At 47.3% G+C, this 14,713-nt stretch overlaps 1 protein-coding gene across 14 annotated transcripts in view; it reads left to right on the forward strand.

Moving 5' to 3' along the window:
* The window catches only part of SRGAP2 (SLIT-ROBO Rho GTPase activating protein 2), a 249,014-nt gene extending 236,319 nt beyond the window's left edge, over positions 1-12,695 (forward strand). For 3 of the 14 annotated variants that reach the window (XM_065540897.2, XM_045395976.3, XM_045395981.3), the window contains 5 exons: positions 1,486-1,666; positions 3,158-3,304; positions 6,642-6,680; positions 6,893-7,217; positions 9,326-12,695. In XM_065540897.2, coding sequence (XP_065396969.1) covers positions 1,486-1,666; positions 3,158-3,304; positions 6,642-6,680; positions 6,893-7,217; positions 9,326-9,709 — 1,076 coding nt within the window. In that variant the 3' untranslated portion in view covers positions 9,710-12,695. Of the gene's footprint in view, positions 1-1,485; positions 1,667-2,423; positions 3,305-4,057; positions 4,445-6,641; positions 6,681-6,892; positions 7,218-7,870; positions 7,966-9,325 lie in introns of those variants that run through there. The other 11 variants (XR_012432328.1, XR_012432330.1, XM_005540630.4 and 8 more) reach the window with 7 other exon arrangements.
* The last annotated feature ends 2,018 nt before the right edge of the window (positions 12,696-14,713 follow it).

The raw sequence follows: 14,713 nt of genomic DNA on the forward strand, positions 1-14,713 counted from the left end.
TTAGTAGTGGGTTAGAGCCTACCTCGTGGCCAGCTCTGCTAGAGGCTTTCTGTATGTTATCCCTTAATCCCTAGTGAAATTGATATGGCTGCTATTTTACAGTTGAGAAAATGCAGGTCAGGGAGGTCGAGTAACGTTCCCGAGGCTATAGAGAACTGAGATGGGTATATTTAGACAGGCCTTCTCTGACCAGCCTCCTATAGTGAAATCTCCAACCCCTCCTGTTCAGGAGCAGACCCACCAGCTAGGGCCATCTAGGCATGGTCTTATTTTTAAGCAGCCTTTCTCTCTACTTCCCAGAATAGCTGACTTTCATCTCAGGTTCCAGCTTTCTGGGAGCCTTCTCTTTGCTCTTTGATCTCTACCGCAGCCTAGCACAGATGAAGATAATGATAACAATAAGTCATGCACACATACCACTTACTGTGGGCCGGACACTGTTCTAAGCACTTTTACAAATTGTAATTCATTGACCTTCATAACAACTTCATGAAAAAGACACTATCATTATCTCCATGTTACAGATGAGGAGACAGAAGCCCATACAAAAATGAAGATACATTGCATTTGTAAACCCCTTTTACTTTTTCAGGTTACTTTCATGTGCATTTTTTTCATAGATTGGTCACAAAATATATTTCCATATATTTTGCTCCTTGGAAAGTTGATTGAGCAAGTTATTTTCTCTTTATAGTGACAAAAAGTTCACATTCTACTTACTATGGGGAATGGATAACATAAAATATTTAGAATACAGTATGATACATTTTCTACAATTATTGGAATTATTATATAATCAGAAAAGAAATAATGCTTAAAAATATAGTATGGCAAGTTTGATGATAGACGTCAAAAGCATAAAGAGCTTTAAAAGAAGTTACTGTGGAAAGCAGGGGATGCGGCCGGGCACGGTGGCTCACGCCTGTAATCCCAGCACTTTGGGAGGCCGAGGCGGGCAGATCACGAGGTCAGGAGATCGAGGCCATCCTGGCTAACATGGTGAAACCCATCTCTATTAATAATACAAAAAATTAGCTGGGCGTGGTGGCACACGTCTGTAGTCCCAGCTACTCGGGAGGCTGAGGCAGGAGAATCACTTAAACTCGGGAGGCAGAGGTTGCGGTGAGCCAAGATCGAGCCACTGCACTCCAGCCTGAGTGACAGAGTAAGACTGTGTCTCAAAAAAAAAGAAAAAGCAGGGGATGTTGAGTTGTGTTTTGATGTGTTTCATCAGGCAGGTAAGAGAGAAGAAGATTCCTGGTAGAGGGAACAGTGTGAGCAAAGGCAGGTAAAAGATGATACCAGTGCTTTCAGGATAATGGTACAGTCTGCATGGGAATTTCTTGCTTTATAGATCATCCATGGCTTCGTTTTCTAAGTTATCTTCCCACCACTGTTAAGTTCAGCTAATTCAGCTTTTCCACCCAGTTTCCTGAGTCTGCAGGTCCCAAGAACGTGTGTTTACTTCTTTTCCACCCTTCTCAGAATGTGAGCCCATCGAGGCCATTGCCAAGTTTGACTACGTGGGCCGGACAGCCCGAGAGCTGTCCTTTAAGAAGGGAGCATCCCTGCTGCTTTACCAGCGGGCTTCCGACGACTGGTGGGAAGGCCGGCACAATGGCATCGACGGACTCATCCCCCATCAGTACATCGTGGTCCAAGACACGTACGTTGGGCCCATGGCATCTTTGCGGGTGGTCCCCAGCTGCTCTATGAGAGTGAGACTTCATTTCTGGAGCCATAGGACTATGAGGGAGGCCAACCCCTGGGGGGTCCGGTGCAGTCCTGAGGCTCACACAGTTCCTTGAAGAGCCCCCCCACCCCACTCCCTGCACTCAGTGGAGAATTTTTTAAAATCTCTCCACTATCTGTGCCCCCTGCAAATCACCCCCTAATCCAGTCATTTTAGAAACCTGCCAGCCAGCCAGCACTCATCCATATTTATACCTGATGAGTGATAACAAGGGGTTTTTATTTGACCACCTATATTTCTTTTCTCGAAAGATCAGGCTGGGAAAACATTTTTGCCTCCCCCTTTTTTTTTTTTTTTGACAACTATGCTCACCCCAACCTGTTGAGCCACTCTTCCACTTGCAAACTAAAATGACTAGTTTTCTAGGAGAAATCTGGCTTAAGCAGTCTTATGGAAGTGACCTAGTTCATTTAATCAAGATGAGGTTGATTTGGGGTAAGATGGGGGAAGGAGGGAAAAGGATGTCAAGGAACAAAGGAAACCTGAACTGGTCCCAGAGAGATCTCATCTGATAGGCTGTTGGTTGATTCTCACACTTTGAAGCAGTTGTCCCGTGGGCCCACCCAAGCCTGCCCCCTGTCCCTTTGCCCTGCCTCTGTCCCCAGCTCCCCTCCCTTGGATACGATGCTGTCAGTGTTTTTAGTCCTTCCCTTAATATTATTTTTTAAAGGTTGATATCCTGAGTGAGTCTGCACCCTCCCAGCCTCTTCCCGGCTCGTTCTGCAGGGAAATCCTCCCTCTGTTGATAGCATCGCAAACCTGGTGGCAATCTGTGCGTGGACAGGACCCTCCCAAATTTAGCATTATGACTTCACTACAGGATCAAGAGAAGATGAATTGTGGGGGAGAAGGGGCTTTCTTTGTCATCAGTAGCCAGAGGGGCCAGGAGAGCAGTGGAGAGACCTGGGACCAGCTTGGATGCTCTGAGCGGGCCTAGAGGCGCTACGACAGTGTGTGGCGGTGTCCTGCCACGACGCCGCCATCTCCAGAGCCACCACACAGTTGACTGTCCTTACCCGGCAGTGCTCAGGACCTCAGCCGATAAACCACAACCTGGACTTGCCGCCTCCTTCTCCAGGAGGCCGCCCCAGCACGGCCTCCCCAGGAAGCAGCATGGGGTAGAAGGCAGATGCCTCGAATCCAGGTGTCCCCTAGCCACGCTTTCCTGAGGAGCTGAGGAGCCCGCAGAACTCAGTGGATTATTTATTTTTATTTAAACGACCCTTCAAAGGCCCTTAGGTTTCCTTGCCTCTGCTCACAGAACTAGCCCAGCCAGGTGTCGCTGCTGCCTCAGAGCTGTGTGGGGTCGCGTGTGTGTCGGGGGGCCATCTTGCCGATTTAACACTGCTTTTTGTGTTGTTGTTGTTTTCCCTCCTCCCTGCCTGCCTGCCCCTTCTCCCCCAGCGAGGACGGTGTCGTGGAGAGGTCCAGCCCCAAGTCTGAGATTGAGGTCATTTCTGAGCCACCTGAAGAAAAGGTGACAGCCAGAGCGGGGGCCAGCTGTCCCAGTGGGGGTCATGTAGCCGATATTTATCTTGCAAACATCAACAAGTAAGCTCTGCTTTTCATTTTCTGCTCCCCTGAATGACTTGCAACACCCAGCCTCACCCTCTGGCCTAACCCCCCATCTCCATTCCTGTGCTGCACGTAGGGCTCCCAGCTCCCCCAGCCTAACAGTTTGCATGTGGTCACTGCTGCTGCAAGGCGGACAGGGCTGAGGATGCTGCTACAAGCCTCGGGGCAGGCCCACATCTCCAGCTAGCTGCCCTCGTGCTGTGGAAGGGTGCTTTACTATGTGTTCCCGCAGTGTCTGTCCACCCAGACCTTTGTGGCAGTCTTACAGCTAAAACTTTGACCAAAGCTTTGGTCACTTTATGCAACCTGGTTTTGTACTGTTTCTCAGAGGTGCCTTCTTTTTTCCAATCCATACTCAAATAATAGTCTTTGATGTCTGTCTTCCTTGACCCGTGTTCGTGCAAAGATTCAAAGTCTGTGTGTGGCTTCTACTAGGCTGATGTTACACCAGGTGGGTTTATTGAGATATCATGTGTCTGTTCCTCCCCCTGTCCTGCATTCACTCCTGTGGAGGAAAGGAGGCCACAATGTCCCTAAAGAAAGCTTTGTCCTGAGCTCTTCATTCATTGGCTAACCCCTACCTAGCTCCCTTTTCTTCTGCCCTTTCACACCGGGAGAAATAATTTTCCATTTTGTTCCTATTGCTTTGGCCCTGTGTACTATTCTACCCCCTTAGTCCCTTTGCAGATCCCCACTCCTGCTCAGCAGGCTCTTACCTCTGACCCCCAGCTTTCATTGTGGCTGTTAGCAACATCCTGGGGTTTTAACTCCACCCACGCCCGATCTGGCTGTCTAGAGGGATTCTACGCCTGCGTGCTGCCGCCTCCCCAAGAGGCATTCGGGTTATTGGAGAACTAATCTCATCTCAAGGGGCCAGACACCAAGTCCCAAAGCCTACAGACCTCTTTCCGCCAGACCCTGAAACCTGGCCCCGTGCCAGCAGGATGACAAGCCCCAGGGCGCTCCTGATGAATATGGATTGGAGATGATGTACAGTTTTTATTCCCCTCTGGCTTTTGAGGAATGAAATGATTTGCACTTTGAAAACCTGTTAACCATAGCCTCTGGACACTGAGACTGGAAGGAGAATAAAGGATGCTTGTTGTTTTTAAACTATACCAGGTTTCCCAGATCTCTTGGCTTTTTTCCACCCAGACGGTAGCAGGGGGAGTGGTTGGGGCACGTGGCTCTTTTCCATCTCTTTCACCCTCAAGTTAGTAAAGTCATTTATTCAGATCACTTACTGAGTGTAGTTATAATTTAATTCAGACCAGTTAAAAAAAAATTGAGGAGTTTCTGTTTCCCTTCAGCACACTGCCCTGCTGGGAGAGCAAGCCAATATCAAGGAACTGTGGGCTAATCACATTTTTTTTCTTATTTACAATTCTATGTTAATTATAACCCTACAATCAAAAGGCCATAATCCTATACTTAACCCAGAAACCAAGGCAGGGTGGGTGGAGGAAGAGTTAGATAATTAGTTAAGTACATATTTTTAAGCCATCATATATTTGATACCATTTGTGCATAGAAATTGTAGAGAGTAATAACTGAAATGGTAAACAAAAAAAGAAAAAAAAAAGAGTATCTGGTAGAAAGTTAAGGTGGTTCCCTTGATCTCCTTGCTTGCTGGCGTCAGGAGTCTTGGGATGGGGTTCTTGGAGGACAAGCCTCATCACCTGGTGGGTGGGTGAGCGGCGGCCCCCGGGCATGTCTGGCCCTTAGAAGTGAGTTGGCCTTTCAGTCTTACCTCCTGTCCCCCACACCACTCCTCCTCCGAAGTTCCTTCAGTTTCCTGAGTGCTCAGGTTCTCTCTCACCCCTGGGCCCTCACACCTGATGTCTCCTCACCTGGTCACCTCCTCCTCTCCCTTCAAGACTCAGCCCAAAGACTTAGCTCTTTGGGAAAGCCCTTTTGACATCCCTGAGTTCCCCAGGCTGAGTGAGGTGCCCTTATGCTGTATTCCAAAGGCACTTTGAGTACCTTTTGGTACTCACGCTGCACTCAGATCCCCCAACAGATTGAGCTCCTTGAACCCAGGAACTGTATCTTCCTTTTCTTTACATCCCCAGGGCCTGGCCCGGGACATGGCACACCACAGCCACCCCATAAATCTGCCTTCTCAGCAGTTTTAGCCTGTGAGTCAGCCATCTTCAAGCGGAAAAAGGAAAACAGCAAAGAGCTATTAGGGTGTGGCACTTCCATTTAATTCTACACATTTATTAAGTAGCTACTGTTGTGCCAAGCACTGCTGGTGGTTATTCAGAGATAAAAAAGACAAGGTCCCTGATCTCAGAGCTCACAGTCTGGCAAGGTAAAGACCCTATGGACAGGTAACTGAAAGGTAGCATCAGGTGCTCTGAAGGTACAGAGGAGGGAGGGGTCCATTCTTCCTGCAACTGGAGTTAGTGCTGCAGTGGTGCCAGTGCAGCTGGAGTTAGTGGTGCCAGGGAAATCCTTGCAGAGAGGGGGGTCATTTCAGCAGGGCTTTAGAAGACTCGGAGAACATCCTTTTTCCACTCGAGAACGGCTGACTCACAAGCCTAAAACTGCCAAGTGGACAGATTCACGGAGTGGCTGATACATGCCAGGTCCTGGGCCAGGTGCTGCAGGCGGAAAGATGAGGAAGACCTCAGCAGTGAACAGGACTAGGACTGACTTAGAGCACTGTCCCTACCTCACAGACCAGCTCCTTATCTTCAGAGTATGACCCCTTCCCTCCTTTCACCTCAACTCCTGCCTAGGCCCCCATCTCTCTTAGATTCAAGATCAGAGCTGTTCAGCGGCCATCCAAATCAGAAGTTTCATTGCCTCTTAGATTAGACCTTTTCAGATCTGATTCCAAGACAAAATGAAATTATCCAGCCGCAGGCAACACTAGGATTCTGCCAAGCCATTTTGTTTGAGAGCCCTAAGTGGTCTGAAACAAATTCGCCCAGATCCAGGGTTCAGCCCAGTGCTCGGTGACTTGAGAGTCATGTATTTCCACACTAAGAAAATGCACAAACTGGGCCCTAACTCTGCAGTATTGCTGCCTCTTGAAAACTATTCTGTTCCATGCCTACAGAATAAGCAACAACAGCCTCTGGCCAGAGCCCAAAACAGTTACAGACTTTTTGGAAAAAGAGACATGCTAAAATTTAGAAAAGTTAACTATCCTCTTACCAACAATTCCCGACCTCTTTGGTGATGGTGAGACTTCTTCTCCTACCTGGGGCCTCAGGTTTCTGTTCATGGCAGGTCACAGAAGGGGCCTTTCCATGAATCTCTTTTCCATTAGAAACTTTCGCTTAATCAGACTTTTTTCTGACAGCAACTTACATCTTGACAACACAAAGCCCGTGACCACCAAGTAAGTATCCATTTCTCCTTTGCCCAGCTTGGGGGTGGCAAGGGAATGAAGACATGGAGAATGCAAGAGAAGACGAAGCTGAGGACAGAATGTGTTCGTGTCCCTCTCCTTCCGAAGTCCCTGGGGGCCAACATCTGCCCCCTCCCACTTGTCCTAGCTTCCTTGGAGCCAGGGCTCCCTGATCACACTGCCCTTTCTGTTTGTGATTGAAGGCAAAGGAAGCGTCCAGAATCTGGGAGCATCCGGAAAACTTTTCGGAGTGACAGCCATGGGCTGAGCAGTTCCCTGACTGACTCCTCCTCCCCAGGGGTGGGGGCTAGCTGCCGCCCATCCTCCCAGCCCATCATGAGCCAGAGTCTCCCCAAGGAAGGGCCAGATAAGTGTTCCATCAGTGGGCACGGGAGCCTCAACTCCATCAGCCGCCACTCATCCCTGAAGAATCGGCTGGACAGTCCACAGATCCGGAAGACTGCCACAGCAGGAAGGTCAAAAAGCTTCAATAACCATCGGCCCATGGACCCTGAGGTCATTGCTCAGGTAACTGTGGGCTCCTGGACAGACAGCATGAGTCTACATTCATCACTACCACTTAGTGCCACTCGCCTAATTATGACAGAACTTGAAACAGAACGATTATTTTGTATGTCATATACTGAGTATATATCCACTCTGGACCTGTGGACCCGATAAGACAGCTTAATAAGCAGTCTGCCTGTCCCTCTCTCCCCAGGAAGAACCTAAAGACAGAATAAATAAGCCTAGCTTCTTGCTCATACACTGACTATTAGGAAGGCTGTCGTAATTTTTAAAGCCAGTATTAAGAGTATTTTGATAGCCCAAGTTTTGGGTCTAAAGACCTTGGTAGACTTTAGTGAAACTGCCCAACTATTGAGGCTCAGGTGTAATCCTGAGGCTCAGGTGTAATCCTGGCCACATTTTTATATTGCTGTGCCCATCACCATCATCACGATTCCTAAGGCTAGTCTCTGGTACCGAGTGGGTATGATCAATTAACCTGCACCTGGTCTTAAAGACCTAAAAAATACTCTGGCTGCAGAGAGCTCTGGTAACCAAAAGGATTTGCAGCAGCCCAAGCCTCCAGAGGCTGTGGAGATGAGCTCCCTGGTTGCAGGGTCTTCCTTCTGTGTAAGCACCACACTGATGACTCTCTGTTTTCCATGAAATATTAGAGATCCAACCCCACTTCTAAAAATCCGACTACCGGGGCCACTCCAAGCAGTTCACTCAGACGTCTCTCCCAACTATATAATTTTCATTAGACCAGGTAGGAACTAAGGGCTCATTGTTGCCTTCTTATCTCACCTGAGTTGAGATTCTCCTTACCCCATCTTCCAGGGGGTGATAGAGGCTGGGCATGGTCTCTCTTGGCTTAATTGTGGTTCTCTGCTTACAGAGATGTACCTGGCAAGCCCAGTATTGAGCTACGGGCCTGAGATGTCTTGCTTTGCTAGCCTTCTATTCTGTGCCTCTATTTAAGCTCTTGGCTGCAATCTGCCTTGCACTACGGGTATCCTCCCAGCTCCCTCCTTGGCCAGGTGTTAATAGGAATGTCAGGAAAGGTAGACAGCTGGGACAGACTAGCTGTAGAGTGCGACTGAGGAGGGAGATGGAGTTCTTCCTGAGCATTTTAAAGGTTTGAGAATGTCACAGGGATGAGTGAAACTGAATCACTGTGAACACAAAGCATGCATCGCTCTGTAGGACAAAGAAACCTTAACTAGAGGCCTTCACTTGGAATGTGTGAAATCTTTCCATGTGAACCTAATCCCAGGAAGAAATCCTGTGGTAGTTTGGGGGTGCCAGACACAGGTTTATGGGAAGGGAGCGGGGAGCTGGGAAGTCTCGCTGGGAGGCAGCTGGCTTGCATACAAAGGTTCTTTGGTTCTGCCTTGAGACCCTGGGCTAGGACTGCTGTTGGCTAAGATCTAGAGTGTTCCATTGATTTGCAGGCAATTGATTCACCTACGTGGGCTTTGGCTCCCCCTCCTGGTCACTCTTTGGTCCCCCCTGTGGTGATGGCTGGAAGGAAATGGTTTCAAATTGGATGCTGCCCTGAGCTGGAGAGGAGGGGCGGGGGAGGTGTCTTGGGCTCCTGAAATTTTCCTCAGCCCCTGAGGAGGAAGGACTAACCCTTTTCACCTTTGGCCTTGAAGTCCAAGAGAATAAAGATCATACATCATCTCTACCACTTTTTAAAAAGTGTTTATTATGTACAATTTCAAACCTACCCAAAAGCAGAGAGAACTGGATAACAAATCCCCATGTACTCATCACCAAAATCCTGGCCCTTCTTACTTTGTCCATGTTTCTCCTCCCCGCTAGATTATATGTCACTTCATCAATAAGTATTTCAATATCTGTCTCTAAAATCCAGGGTCTCTAAAAAAACAATCAACTACTTTTTCTAAAGGAAAAAAAAAAAAACAATCTCATGACAGTAAAAATCCCTCTGTCCCCCTTTCCCCACTTTCTGAGCATTCATATGTTGGAGGATTTGGGCCAAGTACAATAATCTGGACATCTTACGGTCAGTTTCTTCATGCCTTGGCCTGTGTTGTTGAAACCGGCTCCTTGGGGAATTCTCCCCTTATTTGCCTCACCTCCTCCTTTTTCCTGTTTTGCAGGATATTGAGGCAACAATGAACTCAGCCCTGAATGAGCTACGGGAGCTAGAACGGCAGAGCAGCGTCAAGCACACCCCCGACGTGGTTCTGGACACCTTGGAGCCCCTCAAAACCTCCCCAGTGGTGGCCCCCACGTCGGAACCTTCCAGCCCCATGCACACCCAGCTCCTCAAGGACCCCGAGCCCGCCTTCCAGCGCAGCGCCAGTACTGCTGGGGACATCGCCTGCGCCTTCCGGCCTGTCAAGTCTGTCAAGATGGCTGCCCCTGTTAAACCACCAGCCACACGGCCCAAGCCCACTGTCTTCCCCAAAACAAATGCCACTAGCCCTGGTGTCAACTCATCAACTTCTCCACAGTCCACTGACAAGTCTTGTACTGTCTGAGGGATATAATTTAATTGTTCTAGACAAAGGGATTATAGGGACTGACTGTTATTAAAATCTTCCTATTTAACTAGCTTGGGGACTTCAGTTGAAAATTAGGTTCTAAGTTGTTCTTGCAGGAATTAGCCTCCCTGTCTCCCAAAACCTTGAGAATGAAACCCTTGGCATCGCCTCTCCCTTCCCACTGCCCTCTGCTTCCCCCAGTTGTCGTAATTCAGCCAGCTGCAGTCTGTACCGTTCTTAGATTAGCCAGAGACAGGTTTTCATTATCAGGTCACTGTGAAATCTGGTAAGGCAGTCCCGAGGACATGGGCTCAAGTCTCAGTCCCCTCAGACCACAGGGATGCCTTGACCAGTTGGTTGGCTACAGCCATCCAGCTTTCAGTGGCATCTTGTTTTGGGAACTGATTATAGAGAATCATATGTAGTCTAGTCTTCATTTTACACACACACACATATTTTACACACACACACATTTTACATACACACACACACACGTTTTTCTAGTCTCTGGCATGTGTAGCCTCTCCTGGTCATAGACCAGTCTCTTTGTAAGTTATTGTGGCAGTTCACACAGTAGCCACCAGGGGTCTCTGTTTCCGTTACAAACTTCGTTCTGTCTGGGCCAGAGAACCTAGCCTTTGAAATTTCTCCATCATATGAAATATCACGGGATGGGACAATCCCGTAACCTGTTTCGGGTTGGGGGCTTTCTCTCTTTGTTCTTTCCATTGATGTGAATTGGTCATTGGTGTTTGCTCTTGCTCTCCTCCATCCCCTAGAAGTACACCCCAGTCTTATTAAGGAGCTTTTAAAGTTTTTCTGAATGTATAGACATTTCTCGGGTTCTTACCTTTGTCTCTGATGGACCATTTTCCATTTAAGACATTTTCCTATATAAGACAGTTTTATAGCTGGTTCGTTTTAGGGTAAAGAGTCTTAAGAGAGTTTTATTGTGTCTGTGGCAGGTTTGGAAAAGGTAAGAAATGGGTCCTTTTTCCGCCTAATGTTTTTGGCACTTAAAACATAAAATTCATTATCCTATTAAAAAATTAAATTCAGCTTTGCTAATCCAGAAATTGTTCCCAAATGAAAACTTGTTTTAAGTCCACCCCTTAGTTTGGTTATTTTACAAGGTCTCTCTTCAGGGACCAACAGGGGCTTAGAGAGCCTTAGTTAGATTAAAGGGAGACCCTGCCTCCTAAAACCAGTTTTCATTGATCCAAACAAGGACAATTAAGGGAATTCTGACCCCACGGGTTCTCAAGTCTTCCCAAGGCCGGAATCTAAAGAAAGTTAAAATTTGAATGCTGAATATTTTGGCTCTACTCTGGCCTTTTTTCTGGTTCCCTTCCAAAATGCACAAATATACCCTTGTCTGCTCCAATCCAGTCTCCAAACCTGGTGTCCGTGGTCCTGGCCCCCCTAGCATCATGCTATCCCAGGAGTACCAGGACCGGAGACATCCACAGCCAGGCTCATGGTTCTCAGACAGCAACTTGAGTTAAAGCTGAAACTCATCCTTCTTCTCTGTGTTTTCTGGTTTAAAAGCTGCACTTACATTTTGGCCTTATTTTCTGTAGTTCAGGAGAGATGGTGGGTTGCCATTCAGGTAGGAAAATCTGAGTTTTCTTATCTTTGACCTAGAAGAGATTATTTTTGGACAAACATGTGAAATTGGTGGTTACATCTATGGAAAGTGGTAGGATTTTTTTTTTTTTAATCCTGTGCAAAGGAAAAGAGGTGCTTTATGGGAAATCACTAATGAGAAGGCTAACCTGCAGCACCAGAGAAACCTTTCCAAGTGCTAGAAGGGAGAACTAAAGAACTGCAGTGAAGTGAGTCAGCCTGGAAGAGGCAACCCACAGTCTTGGTGTGTGTTGCTGTTTCCTGACCTGTTCTTGCCTGTCACCTGGGCCTATACAGGTCCTGAGCCAACAGGGGGCTTTCATACCCAAGGATCTGTTTCCTTGCTGAAAATGAAACCCCATCTTTCACTTTACATTCCTTTCAGTCCAACTGATCAAAACTAGTACCCACACTTGCCGTTTCTCCCTCTCTCCAGCACACTCCCCTCTAAGAAAGTAAAAGCAAAGCTTTCTTAATGGCAACGCTTTGGGCCTGTTCTGTTGCTCCTGCCTTATTTCTCTTTCAACCCTGTATGTAACTCGTGTTCACCATCCCCTTGATCAGTGTCCATCCGCGCTAATTTGCATCATGAACTGAACAGTGTGTGAGTGGTCCCCTACTAAACCCAACTCTGGGGGCAGAGCTGTCTTCCCCATCTCTGGTGCTCCTGACACCTGTGAGATGGTCCTGTCGAGAGGACTAGGAACCGATAGGAGGAGAGTCCTTCTCGGCAGAGCTCACTGCAAACAACTGGAATTGAGGTTGCACACTGTGATTTTTACACCGAAAAGCCAAAAGGAGCTGGCCATCCAGGGCCTAGGGAGACCAGCCTTCCTCAGCTATGCTTGCCGAAACCAGCATGATGCTTCAAAGAGCCCTGCTCTGCCCCTCATGGCATGGATCCTTTTCCTGGTGTGGACTCTGAAGGGTCAGTCTTTGGGGAAGAGAGGTGGGGTGGGGCTACTAGCATCCCAATTTAGAAAATAGAGGAGCCAGAAGCCTGTAAACTGGAAACACTGGTCTCAACCAACCTCCTCAGGGCGCCCTGGCTTCTCCCCAAGGAGATGAGGAGCAGTGATGCCAGCACCAGTATGCGCAGAGCACTGGAAGGGCTGGTGCAGATCTACTTCCCGTGCGGAAGAGAAGTCAGATCTTCCAGGGAATCGCAATGTGGTGGCGTCTGACTTGTATGTCACATTTGTGTAAAATGGTATATTCTTTAAAATAGTGTTGATAACTGGAATATTGTATGTATGCTTGGAGATGCTTTGTGTGAACCTAAGACTGTCACTCAACAGATGTTGGATTGGGGAAAATCCAAAGCACAACTTCAAAATAAAATACATTTTTAGGTTTCGATGCTGCAGTTCATATTCCTTCTCTCCTCTTTGAAATCTCTGATTCAGGACTCCAGCTGCCCAGGAGGGATTTTGATTCGTCTGTGCTAACAGAGCCCTGCCTGGCAACAGAGAGAGCAACGAGATGACCTTACAGCCAGCCACCTTCTCCCTCCCCACTAAGGCATAGCACACTTGCATTTAGAATGGGAGGTTTTTTCCCCAGCATTTCCATTTAGCCTGTGTGTGGATTCTCATAGGTTTTGTGGAGAGTCTTCCAGCTCACCATTGGACCGCCTGTTGCCATGAGAACCATTGCCTTCACAGAATCCACCTTCCTTGTTTTCTATCTCTAGTCAGATTTCCCCACTTCAGGGAGTGGGGCCTAAGAAGTTGCTTAGAAACTTGGCAAGCTACAACCAAGGGTGACTAGAGGTTCTCTTTCTTCCACAACCAAAGCCCTGAGTCATTCTGCCCTTGACAGCCCCCTGCCTCTGGGAGAAAAGCTGACCAATTTGCTTGTGCTGTTGGTGGGAGTGGGGGATACAGGTGACAGATTGTGAGTCTAGCACAGCTTAAGTTCAAGGGTGAAGTTATTCAAAGGTAACAACTTGAAACAAATCCTAGAGCTCCTAGGGCCAACACTTACTTTTAACAGGCTTGTTCTAATACCAGATGCCCCTGGGGATGGATCACATCTCTCCAAGTGGGTACCCTGTGTTCAGTGGTAATGCAAGGAATCCTACCCTCAGCTCTAGACAGGACACTTTACAACCCCTTCTTAGGTTTATCATCCCTTTCCGTTATTCATATGTCTTTTATTCAGCTTTGCTATGCCCTTCCAGCCTACTGTCTCTTCCCTTCCCCTGTTTTCAAGGAATAGCTACATCTTGAGCTTCTCTTGCTGGGCCCTTGGCCTCGGGTAAGTCAAGGCCAAGGCTACTGTGCCATTCTGGTAGGAATGAGTTCTCCCTGAGTGCAGGGAGAATGGGGATGGCCAGGAGCACCCCATAATAGCTGTGACATGGAGCCAGTTCGTAGGCCGTGAGCAGGGGACAAAAGAGCCCCTTTTCAGAGGGTCCCGAGGCAAAGGCAGGCTATGCTTTTTAGGTCCTGTTTATCCATATATGGTTCTTTTTATTTCATATGTCCTGATGGGGGCTGGATGGAAACTAGTGGCAATGAACACTGTCAAAACACAAGCCCGTTCCATCCAGATAGAAACCAAAAATGTAGACCAGATGTATGTTAACTTAGGAAACAGTCTTTTAAGACTAACCTAAATGTTTATATCAAACTTGTCCAACCCACAGCTCAGGATGGCTTTGAATGCAGCCCAACACAAATTCGTAAACTTTCTTAAAACATTTTGAGATTTTTTTGCAATTTTTTTTTAGTTCATCAGCTATCATTAGTGTTCGTGTATTTTATGTGTGGCCCAAGACAATTCTTCCAATGTGGCCTAGAGAAACCAAAAGATTGGAAACTCCTGATTTATGTTCATCGGTATATGACATTTCCTTTTACTCAGGAGTTAACAACCTTGGCATATTACATATACTAAAGACAGTCATTTAGTCAGTCAACAAACATTAAGCTTCTCTCTGCAAGCACTGTCCTATAGTACTGAACAGAAAAAAAAACAGGTAATGGAGCTTTCTAGTCAGGGAGGACAGATGAAAAAGCAAAATGAGTATTACTCTGAAAACGAAACTGTAATAAGATAGGAGTTGTTCAGGAAATGAAGGATTCTCCTTGACCTGGCAAGGCTGACATGACTAGTAGACATCTAAGTGGAAATACCAGGTAGACCCTTGGATATACGAATTTGGAGATTTGGGGGTAGATAATACCTGAAAACCTATTAGGAACTGTTACATTATAGATGTATTCAAACAGAGATTCCCAGGAAGAGTGTGGAGATGGAAAAAAGAGAAGGTCCTGATCATTAGAAATGCAGCAGAGGGACTGGGTGCGGTGGCTCACACCTGTAATCCCAGCACTTTGGGAGGCCTAGGCGGGTGCACCTGAGGTCAAG

The sequence above is a fragment of the Macaca fascicularis genome, chromosome 1 (assembly GCF_037993035.2).
Source record: "Macaca fascicularis isolate 582-1 chromosome 1, T2T-MFA8v1.1".
NCBI classification, from domain to species: Eukaryota; Metazoa; Chordata; class Mammalia; order Primates; family Cercopithecidae; genus Macaca; species Macaca fascicularis.